This window comes from Corvus brachyrhynchos, unplaced genomic scaffold, assembly GCF_000691975.1.
Source record: "Corvus brachyrhynchos isolate BGI_N302 unplaced genomic scaffold, ASM69197v1 scaffold549, whole genome shotgun sequence".
In the NCBI taxonomy this organism is placed as follows: domain Eukaryota; kingdom Metazoa; phylum Chordata; class Aves; order Passeriformes; family Corvidae; genus Corvus; species Corvus brachyrhynchos.
The window spans coordinates 102,462-116,366 of record NW_008240055.1 but is presented as its reverse complement, the minus strand read 5'-3'; the positions used below and the strand labels follow the sequence as shown (position 1 = coordinate 116,366).

The 13,905-nt window shown below is 51.4% G+C and overlaps 1 protein-coding gene across 1 annotated transcript in view; it reads right to left on the bottom strand.

Annotated features, from left to right (window-relative positions):
* Positions 1–373: 373 nt before the first annotated feature.
* Positions 374–13,905, bottom strand: part of MSI1 (musashi RNA binding protein 1) — a gene marked incomplete at its 5' end in the record, with an annotated part of 27,824 nt that continues 14,292 nt past the window's right edge. Inside the window, 9 exons of the mRNA XM_008641623.2 lie at positions 374–828; positions 1,771–1,836; positions 2,317–2,471; positions 2,598–2,666; positions 5,459–5,515; positions 6,780–6,860; positions 8,482–8,599; positions 9,223–9,305; positions 11,322–11,370. Of these exons, the coding sequence (XP_008639845.2) occupies positions 1,795–1,836; positions 2,317–2,471; positions 2,598–2,666; positions 5,459–5,515; positions 6,780–6,860; positions 8,482–8,599; positions 9,223–9,305; positions 11,322–11,370 (654 nt within the window). The remainder of the gene's footprint in view (positions 829–1,770; positions 1,837–2,316; positions 2,472–2,597; positions 2,667–5,458; positions 5,516–6,779; positions 6,861–8,481; positions 8,600–9,222; positions 9,306–11,321; positions 11,371–13,905) is intronic.

Genomic DNA, 13,905 nt, shown 5'->3' with positions numbered 1-13,905 from the left:
AGCCAGGCTGCAGGCAGCAGCCAGGTTCAGCTCACAATATTTACATATTATACAGGAGGAAAAGAAAACCCCACGTAAAACTAAACCTAGGGAAAAAAAAATCTTTCAGCTGTAAGGATAGTGTTTTTCACTTAGCAAAATATACATTTGTTTTGTTCCATAGCGATGTCCAACATTTTCGGATCCTTGGAGTTTCACACTTTTCAAAGCCTCACATTCCTCACATTTACAAAACAGAAACAATTAAAAACAGTTTCTTTAAAAAAAATAGAAATACAGCAGTTCCTCTCAGCCTTTGCTCTCTGTCTCTTTCTTCCCTTCAGAACTGCATTCTTGTTACATACCGTGCTTTAAAAACACTGACGACAACAACAACAGTTGAAAATATTCAAAACAGTTTCAAAGCCAAATAAAAATACTCCTCAATGAAAACTACCTAACACAATCACAAAGCCAATTCATAAAATATGTCTACTAGCTCGGGAAAGAGCAAACAACAAAAAGAAGGGGCAGCCCCCAAAAACGATAAAAAAATAAAATAAAAAAATAAAACTAACAGCTAATAAAATAAATAAAAGAAGAATCAGTGGGCTGGGGGCAGGGAGGGGGAAGCGTAAACCGTCGGTGGTTAGTAACAAAGCGAGATGATCTCCTCAGGTTCAGTCCAGTGTGGTCTGGTCAAAGGGAGAGATCGGGCAGGGTGGCAGGAGCCTGGCAGCCAGCCGGCAGTGTGCAGTTTGATTCAAGAGAAAGGTAACCTTGGCTCATCCCCCGAGGCTCACCAGATCCTCCAGCCGCTCACTGTCCTCGGTTAGGTCACTGGGGAATCTACAGGACATAGCAGGAGAGGGAAGGGACAGGATCTAGAACAACCACAGCTTTCCTTCTGGGGTTTTCTTCCTGTGTGATCTGACAGTGATCTCAATACCCAAACTTTGCCCCAACACAGTCTTGCTCTGCACATCGCTGGGACAGGGCATGGGAGAGACGTTTCCATCTCTAATGGCAACATGCAGGCCTGGGAAACAAGGTCCCACACACCATGTGGCCTGGCCCATGGGAGGGCTGGGACATAGCAGGGTTCAGCCATTTCCCCAGCACTCAGCTCAGTGCAGCTCTGCCAGGCTGCCATGGGCTCCTGTCCATGGACACCGTTCCCTCCAGTTTTTGCCCTCCTTTTTGAAAAGCTGGTTGTTGAATTTATTTTAAATTTCAAGCCAGCTAACTTCAATCATATTTGTAAAGCAAACAAAGAATATCCACCAGCTCCCTCTCAGCCCATCCAAGGACCAAAACTAGAACTGATCAAACTTTCCTTCTGCCCTTCTCCCAGGCAGGAGATGAAAAACCTCCCTTCCCAGAGACTGGTCTCAGCAGCAGTGAGAAGAACCAGCTGGATGGTGGAGGCTTCCCCAGCCACACAGAAGAGCCAAGCTTTTCTCTCAGGATCACCACTGGGTTGTGACTCTGGCCAACCCTGCAGATGTTTTCTCTTTTTGTCAGTGCTTCATTTTCTTCCTCTTTGTGCCAGACACTAAGACACTCTCCACTCCCAGCCTGGGGAGCATTCAGTAGGAACCCAACCTGCCAAGCCTCTGGTGCAGGAGAGAGCCCCAGGCTGGCCACAGGACTCCTCCCGCCGACTGGGCCAGGCCATGGAGCCTCACAGCAACATCCACAGCTTCAGCTGAGAGCCCGAGCACAGGGGCCAGCTGAGAACCTCACTCCTCTCTCTCTCTCTTTACCTGCTCCTGTTCAAAGGTCTCTTACCTCCTGCCTCCTTGGTCCCCAGCTTCAGTGATACCCATTGGTAAAAGCTGTTGCAATCAAGGGACCCTGTGAAGAAAGAGTTAAAACCCCACTCTTAAACAAAAGAAAAGTGAAGAAGAATTACTAACACGACAAATTCAGTCATGGCCCAGATGACAGAGAAACTATTTTCAGTTGGAGGTGCCAGGTCTAAAGAGCACATCACCCTGCAGGATGCTGTGTCAGGGCCAAGACAGGCTCTTGGAAAGCCTGAGCTAGATCTGGGAAAGGTCTGGAGATCAGGACCTTGAGTGGTGATCAGGCAGAGCCAGCAGAAACCAAGGATGTGGACTCCAAGTGAGCCACTGCACTCTGCACAGTCTGTCTTTGGTCTGGGGCTCAGCAGTGGCACAGCCAGTGCTGCAGTGGGTGGTATTTCATAAACAGAAATCAGGCTGTAGGCTGTAGGCTGAGGGGGCTGCCCGCTGCTGCTCACCTCCCTCACCATGTGGAGACACAGCCCACTCCCCATCTCCCTCCCCCCCAGAGGGCACAGGGAGCACTCACCCCTAGGTTGTGTCCAAAGCCGGTGCTTGGGGCTGGACTGGCAGCGCTGATGTAACTGCTAACCCCTGAGTCCTGGTTGGCGGCTCCATAAAGCTCTGCCATCGGCCCGGGACTGGTGGTGCCCAGAAACCCACCAGTGCGACTGGGGGTGGAACCTACAGCAGGCAGCAGAACTACGTAGTGAAGATCCCAAAAATGCAACCCCATCCCACCCCGCCTCCCACAGCCCCTTGGCAAACCTCCATGACAAGACTCCCCCGCTGGGGAGAAAGTGGAGTTACCTGTCCCTCGCACCACGGCCGCTGCAGCCGCTGCTGCTGCCATTGGTCCATATGCAGTGAGGGGGATTGCTGGAAAAGAAGGAATAGGCATCTCAGGAGCATTGTGGCTACATGGGAAACTCCTCGAAGGCAGCCTTCATTTCCCACTGCAAAATACTGGGCCCACACATACATACTGTCTTAGTGCACCGAGAACATCCAAGGATGACAACAGGAAAATGCATAGCCCTGAATTTATCAGTGTTCTTTTGCACTGCCAGCATCCAGCAGAATGCACGAGCCATGCTCTGTCAAGCCCACACCCCAGAGCAGCCAAAGGCACGGTATGGAAAAGCTAGCTGAATGAGAAGTGGGCAATTTCAGATGTATGCTGTCACTACTAAGCTTGCAAGATGCAGTTAATCTGAAGCTACGGATCCAGATTTTGCAGTGAATGTGGAGAATAGGAAAAGCTCAAGGACAGAAGCTTAACATCCTGAGGCTCAGCCCCTCCTCTGTCTCTTGGTAATATTCTTGAATAACAGCCTCTTTCTATTCTTTAATAGCCTCTTTCTCCCTATTTCTTTGCTCAAGATCTACCATCCTTCTCACACTGAGTTTTGCTCCTGAATTGCTCAAAACCTCATTGTTCATTGTAGAAAAGCAGGAAACATATACCTAGGGAGCAGGAACTAGAAATGGCTTAATTAAAACAGTTAAGTCTTAATTTATATGTAGCAGTTCTAATTCCCAACTCTACTGCCACAGGCATTCAGCCCTCGGGGCAGAAGGCATCTAGCCAGTATGTTTCTCTTTGCCCTTAAAATGACGGGGTCAGCATTTCATGCTTGAATGTGAAATTCACTGTGATTCTGTTTAGAGCACCATAAAAAGAGGTCAGAACAAATCAATCATGTAAAGGCTGAAACCCAGACTAGCTTAGGAGGGAATATTTAGTAGCAGGCACCAGCCTGTTACAAGCAAACATCATACGAGGCTTCTATCTGGGTTAGTTGCTCATTACAGGCCCTGGGCCAATGCAAGCATGTTGCTGCTTCACATCACCCCCAAAGATGCTGTTCTGGGAAAGAAAGGCTTCTGGCAGCCACTCTCCTACCCCATCCCTGCTGCAAGTCCCTAACACAAGAGTGAATGTGGTTTTACTGAGAAAGGAGGTGAGGTCTTCTCAAAAGCTCCAGTTCTTTTTCCAAGAAAAACCCTTCTTGCCTTTGCAGTCTTACGTACTGAGACACCAGGCTTGTGTTGTGGTGACAAAGCACCTGTGCGTGCATCCCTGGCTGTGCCATCCCCTCCATTTGGTTCCCCTTGCCAAGCCACAAAGTGCAGCCCATGTGTGCTGCAGCCACTTGAAGGCACAAGGGCCCTTGAGTGCACAGCTCGCTGCACCTTCGTGGGAGCGGGGGCCCTGCCCTCTGTGGGGCAACAGCCAAGCAGCTGCTCAGGGCTTGTTTAACAGGAGGTAAGCATATCGAGGAGGGAAGAATGCCATGACCTCCAGCTGGTATTTCAGAGAGACACTCAGGACTGTAAGCTAACGTGGCATCCAGCCAGGACAGCAGCATTAATAACTTCTTGTTGTGCAGAGCCCTGGTGCACCCAGGCTACCGGTGACAGCCAGGCATCAGGTGAGTCACCTCTGCTAGGGAAAGGCACAGGACAGCCGGGGGTGGACATGAAGGGAAAAACACTTCTGCCAAGTCACCAACATTCCGCTACAAATGTGATGGGTTTTGCAGAAAAACACACATGTAAATAAACAACTGGACCCCCATCTGCTTTGCTTGCTAATCAGAAGGCTCAAAGGTGCTTATGCAGCTGTATACATTGTGTCAGGGAAGGGTTTTGTTAAGAGGGAGACAGGATTTAGTCTTCCCCTACCTCCCTCAGGGAAATTTGTTCATAGGTGGCCACCAACCTCAGTAGAGAGTCCCTGATGATTAACATAATTTTGTGCCACAGAAACTCCCTTTCAAGCCTGTTTGTACTGCTAATTCCAGAAAAGCTTCCCAGGAAGGTTTTCCATACCCTTTTGCAGAGAAATACAAGCCCTGAAACAGGTGGGGGGGCAAGGAAGCACTGGAAAGGAGGACCACAGAAATGAGATGGCACACAGGGAGCAGAGTGCTACACAAAGCTGCTTTTCTATGACAAAAATCATGGACAGGACAGAGCTGGGGAAAACATGGCCATAGAGGGGAGAGGAGACAGAAGGAACATCACGTAGGGAGAACACACTGCACACACCCCGGGAGCTGAGGATCCAGAGGGCATTTGGACTTTGAAGACACTGACAATGATCCTCTGCTCCCATTTTGTTCCACAGCTCCCTACAAGCACTGCAGAACTTTGCAAAGTCCCACCACACTCACTCCTACCTGGGAAGCCTGTGTGGGAGTAGCTGGGGAGCTGCACCACCCAGAGAAGGGAAAGCATTCCCTGCAGCCCCTCCTGCCCAGGGAAATGGGATTAGAGTAACCAGGGGTGCATCTACACCCTCTCCCTCCCCCCAGCACTCCAAATTTCATTCTTGCAACAGCTCAGGTTAAAGCCATTTGTAGACCTGTGGAAGTCACCCTGCTCTCTGCAGTTTCCATATCTGGTTTACATACAGCCTGGGGCAAGGAGCAAAAAATGAGGCAAGCAGCAGGAAAGGACCTGCATGGCCCTTTTCAGAGGCAATGCACACGGCTCTGACTGCCTCTCCATCTTTTCATCCCCAGCTTTCCAGATGAAAGAGGAAGGAAATAAGGCACATTTCCAGTCTAACTGCACGAGGCTGTGGAGCAGCAACATCACTGAAACAGCCCAAAGCCCCCTTCTGCCCTTCCAGCTTGTGAGTTTAGGAAATGAGTGGGACTGACCTGTGAGCTCAGGGAGGACGGGGGCACTCGGGAGAGGGGTCCGCTCTACACGGAACTCTAAAAACGAAATGCAAGACAGCTTAGGAATTCATCAAATGCCCCAAGGGAGACCCCGCAGAGACACAGCAGCCGGGGTCTGCTGGGGGAGCAGTCTGCAACCAGACTGCGACCAGGCCAGTGTCTTCTTTAAACTGATTTATAACTGGTGCTGAAAGGTGCTCGACTCCTGCCCTGAAGGCTGAAAGGATCCATTTATCCTTGGAATAAATGTGGCCAGGGCAGGGCAAGTTCAAGCTTCAATGTGCAGCCTCAGGTCTGCCCTGGAGCACTGCTCTGTGACCTGGCCAATCTGACCTGTCAGTGGCAAGGCCAGTAGGTGCTCAGTACGTGCCACACTCAGCCTGGCACAGGTTTACAATGAGGGACTTGAAGCCACTACAGCTGGATTCATGGAGAGCTTCCAGACAGCCAGGAGGCAACAGCAACTTTCAGCCAGTCAGCCTGGGCTCACCTCAGGCGAAGGGGAAACTTCTCATTCCCAGCCCCTAATATCAAAACTTCATATATCAACCATCACACTGAGGGATGGAGTAAGGAAGGGATGCTCAGAGTTGCCACATCTCTAGAAAACAGCAATAGCACAGTGTGTCCCTTAAATGTGCTCTGCCTCATTTCCCTGCCTGGCAGAGAGTGAGAGGGAGGAGAGGCCCCACAAAGCTCTGAGCAGCTGCGGCACAGCAGGTTCCAGCCACTGATCTCAGAATCCATGTTCTGAGCACATGGCAGGGGTGGGAGCTTGAAACCACCCAGTTTGCAGGGGATCTGCAGCCCCCTGGCCAAGCAGATGCTTTGTGAAGGTGGTGAGTGGTCCAGGCACTGTTCACAACACAACTGCAGTGCTGCAGGCCCCTGCCTTTTGCATGCCCAGGAGTTCCCTGGCACATAGGGTTTAACATTCTGTTCTACTTCCAGAGTGGTGGCAACTCTGGTAAAGAGAGACACACACAAAGGCGGTGAGACAGGCAGAGCTGCAGGGCCCTTCTGTGTCACAGCAGCAGCCCTACAGAGGAGGCCAGCAGAAATGGTGTCGGAGCAGCCTTGGGCTTTTCTTGCCACTGCAGTGTGAGGATAATCCTAATGAAGGACAGGCTGTTCCCACCTATTCCAGGCTTCTCCCATCCCCCTTCCACATCCATCTTCAATTTAAAGAAAGACCAAACAGGGGAAAGGGTGAAAGGGGCAGGGCCTGGGTTATAGATCATGCCAGAGGCTCCCATCACCTGAAGGCAGACCAAAAAACAGAGCAGGGAGTTCCACTCACCAGGAAACTGGTAAGTGTAACCAGGTGCAATGCCAGTGTAACTTCGACTCGCGTAGGTGGCAGCTTGGAAGCCTGGATAACCTGGGGAAGAGAAAAGAACTCTGTTACTGCAAGCTGGCAAGGTCTGTGCCTGCAGTACCTGGCTGCTCACGAGCAACATGACCATCCTTTGGCATTAGACAGCAGAAAGAGGGGTAACAGCAGAAGTCCCAGGAGAGTGCTGGGCAGAGCGCAAAACGCGTGCGAGCCTGCAGAAGAGTTTTAGCAGACCCATTTAATTTTTCCTTGCTCCAAACACGTAAGGACGTGGAGATTTCCTTCTTAAACTCACAGCGCCGCAGACTAAGGCTTTCTGATACATCAGCTGGATTTACAAACTGGAGATCAAGGAGGAGGGGGCATTTGAATGGCTGAACAGCTCTGAGTCACTTTTGCACTAGAAGGGCTGGTGAATGCAGGTACAAAGAATATTTCTTCCTGGCACAGGCAGGAGCACAACTCCTGCTGTTCTCCGGGAAGCTGACCACCTACAGGAACAAGCCTGTGAGAATGCAGGGCATTGACTCACAGATTAATATTTGATTTGAGATCTCCCAAGACATGAGTCTGTGGATTTCCCAGTGACTCAGTTTGAATCTTGCTGCTTTAAAATCCACATGGCTTAGAAAAGGCAAAACCCAAAACCACAGGCTGGAGATTTATTTTCCTTCAATAAGTCAAGTGAAAACATTGGTGGAAAAATGCCCTTTTGGGGGTTTTGTTCAGTGACTAACTGCTACTCAGCAGGCTTAGCACTGAGAGCCAGGCTGAGTACACCTTGCCCAGCAACACCAGCAATGATCCTGAGCAAACAGTACTCTTGGGTCTGAGCTCCAGTGAAAGTGGGAAGAGAGAGAAGCCAGGACCAACACTCACACTGGAAGGATCATGCTGACTCTCAGATCTAGGCATGAGGTTTTGTAGACCTGGAAAATGAGGCTACAAATGACTCTTTTTTTCATTTCTTAATTTTATCTGAATGCTTCTGCCTTGGGAGCATTGGTAGACATGATACCCAGCCTGCTTGTCACCAATTTCTCCTTACAAGACAGTCCCATGATAAATGTATCACTTTCCCTGCAATACCAGATATTTGCTGTACCTGAGAGGGAGGGAACAGAGTGAAATAACACTGAACTAGAACTTTAAAGGCATTTTAACAGTCTTTAAATGGCAGAGGGGACATTTACGCAGACCACTGTTTCAAGTGGAAGCTCAGGGGCTCTTTTAATCAACTAATTCATCAGCAAGCCTGTAGAAGTATGGGAGGAAGATGCCTGGGTGCAGATTACTCCACACTCAGCTCTGCAGTTACATCCTATTCCATATGAAGGGATTGCTGTCCGTGCGCCACGGCACTGCGGGACCGTGGAGGAGCTGCCGAGAGGCAGAACCGCGCCCGCAGGGGCTGTGCCCAGCCGGCCCGGCTATTGCAGGACCGGCCGGGCTGTCGCAGGGCAGCGGTGGCACGTTTGCAGTTTTTCCAGGTGCCAGCAGAGGGCAAGTTGCGATCGCGAACAGGTCCCGGCGCCCCCGCAGCGCCGCCGGCCCCGCATGAGGAGCGCTGCCCTTGGCCACTGCGCCGCTCCCGGAATAAACCTCTAAGCTGCTGCCTGGCACGGCCGGCAGCGGGGGAGCGCGGGAGAGCTGTCCGGGGGCTTACCCAGCATGCCGATGCCCAGCATGAAGGCATCCATCCCGTAAGGCATGACTCGGGACCGCCCTCGTGCAGAGCCCGTTGGAGACATCACCTCCTTCGGCTGAGCTTTTTTACACTCCACCTGCCACAAGAAAGTAAGGATCAGGCTGGATCACAGGCTGTCACAGGACACGGCCAAAGAGCACAAGCAGACCAAGCAGGGCTGCCTGCATGACAGCACATCCCAGCTCCAGCCACCTCCGCCAGCCCGCTCCGCTGCCCTTCCCTGGCATCCCTGTCCCCAGCCTGCATGGTGCCAGCCTTCCTTCTTGCTCTGCAGCCACCACAGGCAATGGGGAGCTCAGACATTTTTCTTCTCCTCCTAGTGCTGCCCTTGATGTTCTACCTGACCCTGCACCAGGGTCTCAAAGCCTTATTTTCCTCATTTCTGAATAAAAGTAAAACCTGTCCCCTCCCAGGCCACCACGAGGTTTTGTGTAACTTCAAAACCTCCAAGCACAGCACAATTCCTTGTTTAATTAGCTCTCCTCCTTGAGAACTCAGTATTATGCTTGTTCACCTCAATATGGTGACTTTCTTCCCCAGACTGACTGCTGTGATTTTTGGGAAAATACTCGATCTGATTCCCCAAAGCAGAGAAAATGCATCAGGACTCAAGTGCCTCACACCCTGCTCCTGTGCCACTGCCCTGCTCTCTCCCACACCTCTGTCCCTGCTCCCCCAGGTTCTGCCCCAGACACTCACCATTTTGTTGTTGATCTCATGGAAATGGATTTCACACACTTTTTCCACAATGTCTTCACTTTCAAATGTGACAAACCCAAATCCTAAAGAAAAAGCAAAACTCCCTGATCAGGTCAGAGCTCTCACAGTTTGAATCCTCTACTCACAGTCTTTTACTAGCAGGAGAAAAGTACAGTACAATCAGCCCTTTTGAAAACAGCTGTCACTCATCTTCCCTCTCCAGCAAATTCTGCTTTTATGCACAAGAACAGGATTGTCCTCTTATAGATTCTCCTCGCCTACTCATCCTGTACTTCCCACCCACTCTGACCCACCCAATTGGTCTCAAAAATAGGTTTGGTTTTTTTTTTAAACTTCGCTATTTATGAGGCAAACCACATGGCTGGTAACACTGGGGAGATCTGGGCAGATGCTCACACAAAGAGTCGGTGGGGAAACCAACAGCTGCTTGCCAGGTCATCACCACTCTCACTAAACACACCCCACCAGCAGGAACACCCTGCAGTTCCCTCGCAGGCACTGGCCATAAAGCCTCATGTGAGCAGGCACAGATCAGCATTGCAGCTGCATACAGTGAGGCAGATATAGGCACAGTGATTTGCAAAGTTTCACCAAAGTAAGGTTTTTATCTAGGGTAAGACAGGACAGCATGTTCCTGGCCCCTGGCCCACGCTCACACCTCCTTTCTCTCACCAACCCCTTTGCTGACAGTTTTGGCAAAGCCCCTTGGGTGGGCAGACTGAACTCCTCTCAGCTGACTGCAGCTGTTTCTGGAGAACTGAGGCAGGTGGGAGGATATCTTAAAGCTTGCCGTGCAAGCAAGCTGGGATTAAGCAGAGCTTTCCGCTTTCCAGAACTGGCCAATACCATGGCGCTGTAAAATAACATTTAAAAGCAGACGGGAATCCACTGCCCAAAACCCCACCTTTTCTCCACACTGCCAGAAACACCTCCCAATAAACTTCGCCATCTGTCTGTGCCCAGGTAGTTTCATAGCCTTCACCTCAACACCCACAAGCAGAGGAGCTCAGGAATTCAACAGCAAAACCCTGATGTCAAAAGCAGACCCCCACCAGGCCTGCTGTGCCCTGGGCTGAGGCCCTCACTGTTGACACAGAGGCTGGCAGCTCTCCCTGCTGCTTCCCAAACACCTAACAGCTCTAATTGGACCAGTGATTGGAAGGCACCCATGGGGGTGCCTTCCAGTCACTGGTTCCTCCATGGGTCACATGGAGGAACAGGGGTTAACACTTCTTCCCTTTCAAGATGAAGCTGGAACAACATCCTCGGACTGCCAAGGCCTGGCAGTCAGAGTAGATCTAATGGCTTTAGAAAAAAGCAAAAATCTGAAGGGCACAGAGTGTAGCAAGAGCAGAAGGGAGAGTTCCCTCACTGCTCTGGGAGCAGGGGTGCTTGGAAGTGCTTCAAACAACGGGATAGCAGCCAGCACAGGGCTGTTACTGACCCTGACTGGGAAGAGGCTGAAGCTAAGTTTGCAGGTCAAGTTGTTGCCAATAAATCTCCAAGTTGGATGCAAGTGTCAAGCCCTGCCACACCACCAGGTAGTTGGTCTGAGGACTCACCAGGAAGGCAGGGATGCCCATGGATGGGCTGGGTCCAGATAGCACAAATAGTACAGCCTTGCTCCCATCCTGTAACCAGACTCCACCAGCAGGACTCAGGTAAGAGAAGGTGACCTGGGCGCATAAGTGGGCTCCAGGCCGAGGAAGGGGTGAGAAGCAGGCACTCTTCAGGCTCTCGTGTCAGCTTTCCCAGAGCTCAGATTACTCGGGACAAGGTAAGACACACACTGCGGGCTGGAGCCACAGAGGTGAGCACACAGAGGAGGGGGCCGTCTCGTCTCACATAGCTGCAACTCGACAAGTTTACAGCACAGGAAATGCACTGGACAAAAGCTCTCTGTGCTGCAAGGGCCACTGGTAAAGGATGCAGATGCAAAAGAATGGGGTGACTGGAGGCAAGATAAAGAGCAGCTGTGACCCGCATCCCCTGCTGCTGGGATACTGACCCCTCCCTAGGCAAGGCAGGGGGCAAACCCTCTGCAGTAACCTCTCCTAGGGCCAGAAGACAGCTCTCACCTCGGTGTCGGTTCGTTGTCTTGTCAAACATCAGCATAGCATCATCCACCTGCAAAGAGAACGGCTGCAGTCAGATTATTACTGCTGCAATGAGCATCCTCCAACACAATTGTTCAGAGCTTCCTTGCCCTCCCCAAACCTGAGGGGATCAAGATGAGAAATCCTGTCCCCAAGAAGGAAACAGGGTGTGCACACATATGCACTGCACATAAGCTACTACACCAGGCACTTCCCCAAGCCACAACCAGCATGGTCCCGGTCCCTCCACCAGCCCGGGGCAGGTGCTGCAGAGCTGAGCCCCCTCAGCCCAGCCCCTGGCAACAAGCGGCCCCAATTGTTTGCCTGTGGCTCCAGCCGGGGGCCAAGGAGCAGGGAGGGCATTGTTCCCAAATCCCGGCCTCAGAGGAGAAGAGAATCAAAGGGGGGCAGAGAAGCAAAGCTGGAGAGGGGAGAGGAATAAGGGGCCTCCCAACGGCAGGGGAAGCAGAGGTCTTAAACAACACAGCCTGCCTGGGAAAGCTGGGAAGCACCCCCACCCCCACCCCCGAGGAGCCTTTCCTCTAAGTGAGGTTTCCCACTGCTAGAGGCTGTAATTAGAGCAAATTTACTGCAAGGCCTGAGCGGGGCTGCCTTCCCGGGGGGAGGGGCGGCCGGATCCCATCCCCCAGCCGGCCTGGGGCTGCTCTCCTTCCCGGCACATCGCTGCCTGGTGCCACTTTTCCCCCCATCTCCCCGTGGGTGTTGCCTTGCCGAGCTGCATCCGCTCCACAGGTCAGCCCGAGCAGGGTTAAAAAATACACTTCAATCCCCTCCGTGTAAGCCCCAGTGTAAACCTGTCCCACTGACCCATCCCTCCTCTAATACCACTGCCTTAATCCGATTATGAAACTGGACGTGCAAGTGCTCAGGGGAGGTGGCAGCAGTCTCTGGCCAGCAGCTGCCCTGGCCCTCCTCCTTCTCCATGTGAGACAGCCGTTCTCCGAGCAGCAAGCCCTGCACGCCCAACTCCACAGGATTACTCCCTTGCCTCGCCCAGGGAAGTATCTGTATTGCTACCTCCTCCTGAACAGTCACTGGAGAGGGCAAAGTACTGCCCATGCCCTGGCACAGGCAGCCACGGGCTTTGCCAATAGAGAGCCCACAGCCCCAGCCAGGAAAGGGAGAGGGTCCTACCCTCAGCCCCCCAGGACAACACAGGACACCCAGCTCCACCTCACGGCCAGATAGATGGAAGGAGCCTTACTGCCATTTCCAGTACCATCATAAGCAGACAGAGATCATATTTGATGCTCTTGGCCTTGTCTAACACATCCACTCCAGGTGACAACAAACAACCTGGCTCCCGCTCATCTCACACACTTACCATTCTGGCTCAGCCTTCCTCAGCCAAGTAAACAAACACCTGAGAAACATGCCAAGCATCCAGGCTGGAGCCACAGGGGACATAAGCCTTGACACAGACCCGAAGCAACTCCTCAGCAACTTCCCAGGACACACAGTTAGGGAAGTGGGCACTGAGGGCAGCTCCTCACACTGTCATTCCCCATTGCCACTTGTTCCTGCATCTGCACCATCTCCCTTCATGGTACAACACAATTGTGATGTGCTGGAGGGAAACCCGATGTGGTTGAAAAATAGTTCAAGAGGTTTTATTATCTGGTTTTGTTCATTTTAAAATCTAGATCCATTCCCCCATCCAGTTCACAAGAAGGCTGGAGAAATAGCTGTTCTCCTCCCCACTGGGACAAAGCTGTGACAAAGGCACTCTGAGGCAGTGCCACTCCCAACTCAGGTAGCTGGAGACCACAAACCCATCACAAGGAGAGATGGGCACAAGAAAAAAAAAGTGTCAACGAGCACACGCCCACTGCTAACTTACTCTGCCAGACCAGCCCTCCTCTCTGCAGAGCCTGGGAAGCAGGAGCAACTGCAAGTGGCAGAGCCCAGTGCACATCCACACAAACCCATGGCACAGAAATATCCCAGGCAATGGCCGGGCACTGCCACAGCACTCAAGCACTCAGACAGTGTATCTGCAACTGCTTCATCCCAAACCACACCTCATGTTGTGAGGAGAGCTGTAGCCTTCATTCTTCTGAGCTTTTTCCTACAGCTCTGCTTTGAGATCAGGTGTCTACCCAGCACCCCAAAATGAACTTGCCTTGCAAAAACGTATTTATTTTAACACATGTACTCTATTTGACAGCTGTTTCCTGCTAAAAACTAAATCTTATACAGATATATAAGTGTGTGTGTGTGTATATATATATATATAGGTGTATATATATATATAGGTGTATATATATATATAGGTGTATATACATATATTTAATTCCGGGGCTTCAACTCTGTGTATGGCTATAACTGATGTATTTTATTGCCATTAAAACCTACACATGACCATCTTTACGTCGCCTTTCAAGGCAACCTGAGAGCTGAGCTGGGTGGTCTCAGCACACACCTGTGAGGTAAAGCAGGGCCCAGATCCCCCCTAACTCTTGCTACAGGGGATACATCTCATACCACACACAACCTGGGCAGACCCTCGAACTGAGGGACCACAGCCAGCAACCACCAAAGCTGT